The sequence below is a fragment of the Mobula birostris genome, chromosome 27 (genome assembly GCF_030028105.1).
Source record: "Mobula birostris isolate sMobBir1 chromosome 27, sMobBir1.hap1, whole genome shotgun sequence".
Classification (NCBI taxonomy): domain Eukaryota; kingdom Metazoa; phylum Chordata; class Chondrichthyes; order Myliobatiformes; family Myliobatidae; genus Mobula; species Mobula birostris.
The window spans coordinates 167,614-179,174 of NC_092396.1; the positions used below are offsets into that span (position 1 = coordinate 167,614).

The window sequence follows — 11,561 nt, forward strand, 5'->3', positions numbered from 1 at the left end:
GAGAGGAAAGAAAGAACAATTGAAAGAAGAAAACTATGTACAGAGTAGGGAGTGATCTTTTTTTTTACAACATATTCATTGACTTGTGAGAATAAAATCAGGCCTATGAGGTATTATGCAGTTAAACCATTTTTTTCCAGGATGGATCAAATTGTTCCAACTTGGAGAAAGATGGGAGGAGATGTCAGAGGCAAGTGTTTTACACTGAGTGCTAAGTGTGTGGAACGTGCTGTGGGGGTGGTGATAAAGGCAGATACATTTTGGATACTGAAGAAACTCTTATGACATGGATGCAAGAAAAACAAAGAGTTTTGTGGGAGGGAAGGGTTAGATTGATCTTGGAGTCGTTTAAATGTCGGCACAACATTGTGGGCCAAAGGGCCTGCATTGTGCTGTACTGTTCAATGTTCAGTCTTTTATGTTCTATTACAAGTGTCCATAGAGTGGTGAAAATGGCAGCTAAAATTTAAACTTAATTTAGAATTCTAAAAATGGGAAATTAGCTCTAAAGGGTATGCGGGGACAAAGGCTTTTGTGTACAAGTGCATAGGTCTTCGAAAATGGCAGGTTGATTTGAGATAGTGATTTGTGAAATTAACAAACAAAGGGAAATTTCATCAAGTCTTTATAAAATACAAGGATATTACATCTGATTCTGGCAGTGATACTTTAAGACGATGTGTGGGTCTTATAATGTGTGCAGGAAAGGATTAGAATGGTCGTTCCAGAGATAAAAGGTTTCAGCATCTTTGAGTAAAGAAGCTTGGGGTGGTTCTTTTAATGAAAAGAAAATTGAAAATTGATAGTGCGTCAATAGAAGCTCATGATGGCTGTGCAATTAGAAGAAAAATACACTCATGGCTCATAGTATCATTGGTTAAGAGAGTGAGTGAAAATATATCAAGCGGATTCTAGATATATCGCCTAGTTATAATGTGGAACTCACCTCTAATAACTTGGTTCAAAATAGAGTTATTTAAAGGTTTCAAACAGAATTGTTAGAAATTATTAGATTTTTGAGAGGGCTACAGATAAAAGTAGAAAAGGAACCAGAACATTTATCCTTTAATAATCTCACATCTCACAAGCAGCATGCCTTATGAGAACACGGCCTTTTCTCCTTGGAGCGACGGAGGATGAGAGGTGACCTGATAGATGTGTATAAGATGATGGGAGGCATTGATTGTGTGAATAGTCAGAGGCTTTTTCCCAGGGCTGAAATGGCTAACATGAGAGGGCACAGTTTTAAGGTGCTTGGAAGTAAGTACAGAGGAGATGTTAGGGGTAATTTTTTTACATGGAGAGTGGTGAGTGCATGGAATGGGCTGCCAGTGATGGTGGTGGAGGCGGATATGATAGGATCTTTTAAGAGACTCCTGGATAGGTACATAGAGCTTAGAAAAACAGAGGGCTATGGGTAACCCTAGGTAATTTCTAAAGTAAGTACATGTTCGGCACAGCATTGTGGGCCAAAGGGCTTGTATTATGCTGTAAGTTTTCTATGTTTCTACGTTTCTATTTTTTAAATTTCATCAACTGTTGAAGGGGGATGGGAACCAGAGTGCCAGAACAGCTAGCGGAGAGATTGTGGAGGAAGATGTTGATAAGATCTCAGATAGAGTTAGGAATCAAAAGCTTGAGCATTTGCGACTGGTGTCCTGAGCTGCCTGTATTTCAATACAATAAGTATCGTGGGAAAGGTGGAATATAGTGCTGAACATGAGGTGGCTGGTTTACAAACAGAGGCAATGTGTAGTGAGGAGAGGCTGTTGATAGGTCAAAATTGCAGTCAACAGGATTAATTGCAATGTAACAGGTGGACAAAATCAAAAAGGGTGAAAACAGGACTGAAGGTTTGAATGCGCACGGTACACAGAATAAGGTAGATAAACTTGCAGCGCAGTTGCATATTGGCAGGTATGATGTTGTAGGCATCACTGAATCATGGCTGAAAGATGATTACAGCTAAGAGCTTAATGTCCAAGGATACACATTGTATCAAAAGGACAGCAAAATGGCAGAGGGTGCAGCATTGCTCTGTTGGCAAAAAAAAATAAATAAAATCCTTAGAAAGAGGTGACAAAGGGTTGGAAAGTGCAGGCTCATTGTGGATAGCGCTAAGGAACTACAAGGGTAAAAAGACCCTGATGGGAGTTATATACAGACCCCCAAACAGTAGTAAGGATGTGGCCTACAAAGGATGCAGAAGTGGGCTGAGAAGTGGCAGATGGAGCTCAACCCAGAGAAGTGTGAGGTGGTACACTTTGGAAGGACAAACTCCAAGGCAGAGTACAAAGTAAATGGCAGGATACTTGGTAGTGTGGAGGAGCAGAGGGATCTCGGGGTACATGTCCACAGATCCCTGAAAATTGCCCCACAGGTGGGTAGGGTAGTTAAGAAAGCTTATGGGGTGTTAGCTTTCATAAGTCGAGGGATAGAGTTTAAGAGTCGCGATGTAATGATGCAGCTCTATAAAACTCTGGTTAGGCCACACTTGGAGTACTGTGTCCAGTTCTGGTCACCTCACTATAGGAAGGATGTGGAAGCATTGGAAAGGGTACAGAGGAGATTTACCAGGATGCTGCCTGGTTTAGAGCGTATGCATTATGATCAGAGATTAAGGGAGCTAGGGTTTTACTCTTTGGAGAGAAGGAGGATGAGAGGAGACATGATAGAGGTGTACAAGATAATAAGAGGAATAGACAGAGTGGATAGCCAGCACCTCTTCCCCAGGGCACCACTGCTGAATACAAGAGGATATGGCTTTAAGGTAAGGGGTGGGAAGTTCAAGGGGGATATTAGAGGAAGGTTTTTCACTCAGAGAATGGTTAGTGCGTGGAATGCACTGCCTGAGTCAGTGGTGGAGGCAGATACACTAGTGAAGTTTAAGAGACTACTAGACAGGTATATGGAGGAATTTAAGGTGGGGGGTTATATGGGAGGCAGGGTTTGAGGGTCTGTACAGCATTGTGGGCAGAAGGGCCTGTACCGTGCTGTACTATTCTATGTTCTGTGTTCCAAATTACAAAGGGAGATAGAAAATGCATGCCAAAAAGACAATGTTACAATAGTCACGGGGGACTTCAATATGCATTGGGAAAATGTCCTAGGCCACAGGTATGGTGCCGGAGGATTGGAGAGTAGCTCATGTTGTTTCGTTGTTTAAGAAAGGCCCCAAAAGTAAACCAGGCCAGTGAGCCTGACATCTGTAGAAGGTAAATTATTGGAAGGTGTTCTGAGAACTCGGATATACATATATTTGGACAGCCAAGGGCTGATTAAAGATAGTCAGCATGGCTTTGTGCATGGTAGATCATGTTTAACGAATCTTGTAGAGCTTTTCGAGGAGGTTAACAAGAAAGTAGATGAAGGAAAGGCTGTGGATGTTGTCTACATGGACTTTAGTAAGGCCTTTGACAAGGTCTCACATGGGAGGTTAGTTCAGAAGGTTCAGACACTAAGTATCCATGGAGAGGTTGTAAACTGGATTTGAAATTGGCTGCATGGGAGAAGACAGAGAGTGGTAGTGGATGATTGCTTATCATACTGGAGTCCTGTGACTAGTGGTGTGCCTCAAGGATCTGTGCTGGGACCATTGTTGTTTGTTGCCTATATCAATGATCTAGATAATAATGTGGTAAACTGGATCAGCAAGTTTGCTGATGACACTAAGATTGGAGGCGTTGTGGACAGCGAGGAAGGCTTTCAAAGCTTGCGAAGGGTTCTGGACCTACTGGAAAGATGGGCCAGAAAATGGCAGATGGAATTAATGCAGACAAGTGTGAAGTGTTGCATTTTGGAAGGACAAATTAAGATAGGACATACACAGTAAATGGTAGGGCACTGAGGAGTGCAGAGGAACAAAGAGATCTGGGAGTTCAGATACATAATTCCCTGAAAGTGGCGTCACATGTAGACAGGGTTGTAAAGAAGGCTTTTGGCCTGGCATTCATAAATCAAAGTATTGAGTACAGGAGTTGGGATGTTATGGGAAGGTTGTATAAGACACTGGTGAGGCCAAATTTGGAGTATTGTGTACAGTTCTGGTCCCTAACTATAGGAAGGATATCAGTAAGATTGAAAGAGTGCAGAGAAGATTTACTAGGATGTTGCTGGGTCTTTAGGAGTTGAGTTACAGGGAAAGATTGAACAAGTTAGGACATTATTCCTTGGAGCGTAGAAGAATGAGGGGAGATTTGATAAAGGTTTACAAAATTATGAGGGGTATAGACAGAGATAATGTGAATAGGCTCTTTCCACTTAGATTACGAGAGATAAATACGAGAGGACATGGCTTTAGGGTGAAAGAGGAAAGGTTTAGTGGGAACATTAGGGGGGGAACTTCTTCACTCAGAGAGTGCTGGGAGTGTGGAACGAGCTGCCATCTGACATGGTAAATGTGGGCTCACTCTTAAGTTTTAAGAATAAATTGGATAAGTACATGTATGGGAGAGGCCTGGAGAGTTATGGACTGGACGCAGGTCAATGGGACTAGCAGAATAATGTTTCTGCACAGACTAGAAGGATCGAATGGCCTGTTTTCTGTGCTGTCGTGTTCTATGGTTCTATGGTTCTAAAATGTAGGAGGAACTTAGCAGGCCAGGCAGCATCTAAGGAACAGAGTACAGTTGGCGTTTTGGGCCAAGACCCTTTATCAGAACTGATATGATCGAATTCTCCCTGAAATTTGCGAGGGAGAAGCTAAGGTCGGGTGTATCAGTATTATAGTGGAGATAAAGGAATTCTAGAGGCATGAGAGAGGAGTTGGCCAGAATTGATTGGAAAAGAACACTGGCAGGGATGACAGCAGAGTAGTAATAGTTGGAATTTCCGGAAGCAATTCAGAAGGCACAGGATATATACATCCCAAAGACTAAAGGAAGGATGACACAACCATGGCTAACAAGAGAAGTCAAAGCCAATGATAGAGTAAAGATTAGTGAAAAGTTGGAGGATTAGGAAGCTTTTAAAAACCAACAAAAAGTAACTAAAAAGTCATTAAGAAGGCAACGATGGAATATAAAAGTAATCTAGCCAATAATATCAAAGAGGATATCAAAGGTTTCTTCAGATACATAAAGTGTAAAAGAGAGGTGAGAGTGGATATCAGATTTCTGAAAAATGATGCTGGTGAGGTAGTAATGGAGGACATGAAAATGGCAGACAAGCTGAGTAAGTATTTTGCATCAGTCGTCATGGTGGAAGACATAGCAGTATGGTGAAAGTTCCAGGTGTAAAGTTAGCATGACAAGAGAGAAGGTTCTTGGCAAAGTGAAACATCTGAAGGTAAACTAATCACCTGGACCAGATAGTGTACACCCCAGGGTTCTGAAGAGGTGGCTGGAGGCATTAGTCATGATTTTTCAAGAATCACTAGATTCTGGAATAGTACCGGAAGACTGGAAATTTGCAAATGTCACTCCACTCTTCAAGAAGAGACAGAGGCAGAAGAAAGGAAACTATAGGCCAACTAGTCTGACCTCAGTGGTTGGGAAGATTTTGGAGTCGATTATTAAGGATGAGGTCTCTGGGTACTTGGAGACATATAATAAAATAGGCTGTAGTCAGCATGGTTTCCTTAAGGGAAAATCATGCCTAACAGATCTGTTAGAATTCTTTGAAGAAATAACAAGCAGTATGACAATAGAGAAGAGCTGATGTTGTGTACGTGGATTTTCAGAAGGCATTTGGCAAGGTGGCACCGATGAGACTGCTAACAAGTTATGAACCCGTGATATTACAGGAAAGATTCTAATATGAATAAAGCAGTGGCTGATTGGCATGAGCCAAAGAGTGGGAATAAAGGGAGCCTTTTCTGGTTGGCTCCCTCTGACTAGTGGTGTTCCACAGGTGTCTGTGTTGGGACCAATTCTTTTTATGTTATATGTCAATGATTTGGGTGATGGAATTGGTGGTTTTGTTGCAAAGTTTGCAGGTGATACGAGGATAGGTGGATGGGTAGGTAGTTTTGTGGAAGTAGAGAGGCTACAGAGGGGTTTAGACAGATTAGGAGAATGGGCAAAGAAATGACAGATGTAATACAGTGTCAGGAAGTATATGGGCATGCACTTTAGTAGAAGAAAGGAAAGGGTTGACTATTTTCTAAGTGGAAAGAAAATACGAAAACTGAGGTGCAGAGGGACTTAGGAGTCTTTGGATTCTATAAAGTTTAACTTGCAGGTTGAGTCTGTGGTAAGGAAGGCAAATTCAATGTTAGCATTCATTTCAAGAGGACTAGAATATAAAAGCAAGGATGTAAAGTTGAGACTTTATAAAGCACTGGTAGGCCCCACTTGGAGTATTGTGAGCAGTTTTGAGCCCCTTACCTTAGCAGGGATGTGCTGAAACTTGAGAGGGTTCAAAGGAGGTTCATGAAAATGATTCCAGGATTGAATGGCTTGTTATATGTAGAGCGTTTGATAGCTCTGTGCCTGTATTCGCTGGAATTCAGAAGAATGAGGGGTGGTGTCATTGAAACCTATTGAATGGTGAAAGGCATGTTAGAGTGGATGTGGAGAGGATGTTTCCAATGGTGGGAGCGTCTAAGACCAGAAAACATAACCTCAGAATAGACAAGTGACCTTTTAGAAAGATGATGAGGAAGAATTTCTTTAGCCAGACGATGGTGAACCTGTGGAATTCTTTGCTACAGGCAGCTGTGGAGGCCACATCTTTATGTATATGTATGGCAGAAGCTAATAAATTCTTGCTTGATTTGGGCATGATGGAATATGGGGAGAAGGCAGAAGATTGGGACTGAGAGGAAAATTGGATCAGCTATGATGAAATGGTGGAGCAAACTCGATGGGCCAAATGGCCTAATTCTGCTCGTATATCTTATGGTCTTATAGACTTAAAGATCATATCTCACAAGTTATATGGTAGTGGAGGGCTGCTTTACAGACTGTGACCAGTGGTATACACCAGTGATACATTTCTTGGACAAAGCAGTTGCCACACCAAGTTGTGACATACTGTATCTGGATGGGATGCTTTCTATGGTACATCTGTAATGTTTGGTAAGGGTTTTTGGTACATGATGGATTTTCTTAGTCTACTGGGGAAGTTGAGATATTGGCGTGATTTCTTTGCTGGTCCAGGTCAAATTCTTCATAATATTTATACCTTGGAACTTGATGCTTCAACCATCTTGATACCTCTGATAACATAGGACATGCACTCCATTTCACTTCCTGAATCAGTCACCAGCTCTTTCATTTCCTGACATGAAGGGCAAGGTTGTCACTTTTACGCCATGTCACTAGGCTGTCTATCTCCATCTGGTTGTTGTTTGACATCCAGCCCGCTATGGTGGTGTAATTGGAAAATTTGTCAATGGAGTTAGAGTGGAATTTGGCCACACAGTTTGGGTGTATAGGGAACATAGTAAGAAGCTGAGATCGCAGCCTTGCTGAGCACCAATGCTGAAGATAAGCATGGTGGAGGTGTAGTTGCCTACCCTTGTTGATTGTGGTCTCTTGGCCAGGGAAGTCAAAGATCCAGTTGCAGATGTGGGTGTAAGATGATGAGTTTGTTTGGAATTACAGTGTTGAAGGTGGAGCTATGGTCAATACTTAGGAAACTGATGTAGATGTAGAACTATTGTTGAAATTTAATATTGTCACTTTCGTCCTTGAGCATCATCATTTTCACAGCATTCCAAGTGTTTTCAGTTTTCTGAATTCTGAATCAAAAATTACAAAACTTCCATATTTAATCAAAATCAGTAACTATTCCAATCTAACCAAAACTCATACAGACATAAAATATTGCTAATTGTATTACTAAGTTCACTTGCTTCTGTTACAGTATTGTTATTGTCTTTTTATTTAACACAGGTACAAGACAACACAAATATAAGTAATTAAAATAATAGAATATTATGGAAGGAAGGAGTATCGTGAAGGGTACTTTGTACTTGCTGTTGACAGTGATTGGAATCCCAGGTAACCTGGCAATCATTGTGTCATTCATCCACATCGCTTACTTTGAGCATAAACTTTTGCCAGCAGATACAATTGTGTACAATTTAGCTACTGTCAACTTATTAGTGGTTTTGGTAAGGTGCATTCCAGAAGCTACAGCAGCATTTGGACTCAAGCAACTCTTCGATGACAATGGTTGCAAAATTGTAATTTTCACGTACAGAAGCAGCAGGTCCTTGTCAATTTGGCTGACTTTTCTATTGAGTGGCTTTCAATGCATTAGCTTGACTCCCATCACTTCAACTTGGACTAAGGTCAAGAGGCAAGCAGGAAAATGCCTTTCTGCAGCTCTTGTCTTTCTGTGGTTGATGAATATGTCTTTAAGTACTCCAGCGGTATTATATTCCATTTCCTCATCAAACAATTCCACCGGCAAACAATTTGCTGTGAATCTTGAGTATTGTTTTGTGAAGTTTCCCTCACAGATGGTGAAGCTTGCTAATGGTGCAGTTCAAACATCCAGAGATGTCATTCCCATTGTCCTTATGATACTTTCCAGTGTTTATATTTTGCTGATTCTGTACAGACACAAGCAGCAGGTAAAAGGTATTCGGAACTCAAATAAAAGCAATGGATCCACTATTGAGACCCGTGTAGCCAAAGCTGTGGTCACTTTGGTTACACTTTATGCTCTTTTTTTTGGGGTTGATAGTATTCTATGGGTTTACACTTTGACTATTCCTAAGACCATGCAGACCTCTTTCATTTCAGACGTTCGAGTCTTTTTTTCTTCTCTCTATGCCTCTATCAGCCCCATTGTTATCATTGTTTCTAACCGTAAAGTCCACAACAAATTAAATTGTGCAAGGGCAAACCCAGATGCAAGTTTGGTAGAAACTGTTCCCCAAGTTTAAACATACGCAACTAATCAAAAGAAAATGTCTGTATTTGACACAGCATTGAACAAATTTCCAGTCTGGAGTTAATATTATATCCTTATTCATTGTGTAATTTATACTCAGAATTATACATTTTGCTAGTTATAAACAATTAACTTTGATGATTACTAAGTAGTGTTCAACATTTCAAGACTTCAAATGAACTGTATGCAAATTATGTATTTGGATTTCTCATTTTATTATCGCTGTTTAACTTGAAATATCAGAGGAAACTCACCTCTTCAGCTTTCATTTACACTTATTTTATTGTTGTTATGGAATGATTTGCTTTACAGTTGGTTGGCAGGGTGGAGATACGTCTCTACCAAAGAAGGTGTAAGGCATTCCTCCCATCTGATTGCCTGCAGATTATCCTTGGGCAAGGTGTAGCACCTGCTTAGACTGCACCCCCCCCCCCCCGATCAGGGTCACGTGAAGTCAAGTACTGGATATCACATTTCTTGGTTATGTGACCGCTGATGCCAGGATGACAATCTCTGAAGTGTATTCATAATGTCTGGTGTCAATCATCTTGTAAAGAAACTGCCCAGAAGAAAGCAATGGCAAAGCCTCTGTAGAACAATTAGTCAAGAGTAATCATGGTCGAAGACCACGATCACCTACGTCATATGACATTGCACATAATGATGATGATTGCTTTACTGTCACATTAAAAGCCTGAACTAATCCTTCTCCAACTTTAAAATGAACAGAAGTGGATCATACCGGGGTTAAAGATACATATTAAAAGTCCTTAATGATTTTCTTCTTTTCAAGAATCTGACTTGCTATTTATATATATATTAAAAGGTTATGAATTCATGCTATAGCCAATTCACAATGTCACTTCATCACTTCAACATGGGCACCCATCACCCTCAACATGGTTCCCCTGAGTGCTGTGTGCTGAGCCCATTGCTGTACACTCTCTTCATACGTGACTGTATGGCTAAACACCTGAGTAATCACCTTGTCAGGACACTGATGACATGACAATGGTGAAGCTCATCTCCAACAATGATGAGGTGGCCTACAGGGAGGAGGTGGAACAGCTCAAAGCCTGGTGCTAGGCAAAAAACCTCCTCTTCAATGTCAACAAGACAAAGGAGATGGTTATTGAATTCATAGCAGTGAGCAGTTTCAAACTCCTGGAAGTGCACATCTCACACAACATCGAATGGTCCCTGAACACATCCTATACAACCAGAAAAGTTCACCAATGCCTCTACTTTCTAAGGAGGCCGGAAAGAGCTAAACTATGCACATCCAGACACACATTATTCTACAGCTGTGCAGTACGGAAACTGCACTGCAGCGGACAGGATGGATCTACAATGAGTAATTAAAACTGGCCAGTGCATCACCAGCACCGACCTACCTGTCACCAAGGACATACATACAGAACAGTGCAAAAAAGGGCCAGTAGCATCATGAAGAGTCACACACACCTTGCTCATTGTCCCACTCCCATCAGGGAGGAGGCTACGTAATATCCATACCAAGACCACCAGACTCAAAAACAGTTATTTTCCCCAAGAAGTCAGGCTGATCAACCCCTCCACCCACTAACCCGCCCTTCCAAACCCCAATCACCACTACTTTATCATTTCCTGTACAGAATTCCTGTGCCTAATGTCACTTTATGGATATACAATCAATCTAAATATATAAGGTGTTGGCGTGTGGCCAAGTGGTTAAGGTGTTTGTCTAGTGATTTGAAGGTTGCTAGTTCGAGCCTTGGCTGGGGCAGCGTGTGTGTCCTTGAGCAAGGTACTTAACCACACATTGCTCTGCGACAACACCGGTGCTAAGCTGTATGGGTCCTAGTGCCCTTCCCTTGGACAACATCGGTGGTGTGGAGAGTGGAGTCTTGCAGCATGGGCAACTGCTGGTCTTCCATACAACCTTGCCCAGGCCTGTGCCCTGGAAACCTTCCAAGGCACAAATCCATGGTCTCATGAGACTAACGGATGCCTATAAAATATATAAGCTACCTTATATTTATTGTGTGTTTAATATTACTGCATTCTTTATATTATTGTGAGCTTTTGTTTGTACTGCGTTAGAGCTGGAGTAACAAGTATTTAGTTTTCCTTTAGACTTGTGTACTAAAAATTAAAATGAAGCAATCTTAAAATCTTGAAATCTTGGAAAATAAAAACATTAATTTGACTAACTGCAGGTGAACATTTTTCAAGATGTGTTTTTCAATTAAGGTATGTAGTACAAAGAAATAAATTTTAGAAATCTCAGGCTCCATTTCTAGAACAATAAGTTGTCTATACACATGAACACCAGAAATAGGAATTGGAATGGCCCAGTGACTCCCTGAAAGTGACCACGCAAGTCGGTGGGGTGGTAAAGAAGGTGTACAGCGTACAGTGGTTGGGGCATCAATTGGCGATTGTAGCGATGACTTACAGCAGACTGAAAAGCTTGAGCATGTAGGTATTAAGGAAGAGGATGTGCTGGAGCTTTTCGAAAGTATCACGTTGGATAAGTCACTGGGACCAGACAAGATGTACCCCAGGTGCTTGTGGAAGGCAAGGGAGGAGATTGCTGAGCCACTGGCGATGATCTTTGCATCGTCAATGGGAATGGGAGAAGTTCCAGAAGGTTGCAGATATTGTTCCTTTATTCAAGAAAGGGAGTAGAAATAGCCCAGGAAATTATAGACCAGTGAGTCTTATGTCAGTGG

The 11,561-nt window shown here is 41.3% G+C and overlaps 1 protein-coding gene across 1 annotated transcript; it reads left to right on the forward strand.

Annotated features, from left to right (window-relative positions):
* The first annotated feature begins 7,882 nt into the window (after positions 1 to 7,882).
* Positions 7,883 to 8,839, forward strand: LOC140188461 (olfactory receptor class A-like protein 1). The gene has a single exon (XM_072244750.1). The coding sequence runs from the start codon at positions 7,883 to 7,885 to the stop codon at positions 8,837 to 8,839; it is 957 nt and encodes a 318-aa protein (XP_072100851.1).
* Positions 8,840 to 11,561: the final 2,722 nt, after the last annotated feature.

What these genes read in the sequence shown, in the direction of transcription:
- LOC140188461 (XM_072244750.1), top strand. Translation starts at nt 7,883, where the DNA reads ATGGAAGGAAGGAGTATCGTGAAGGGTACTTTGTACTTGCTGTTGACA.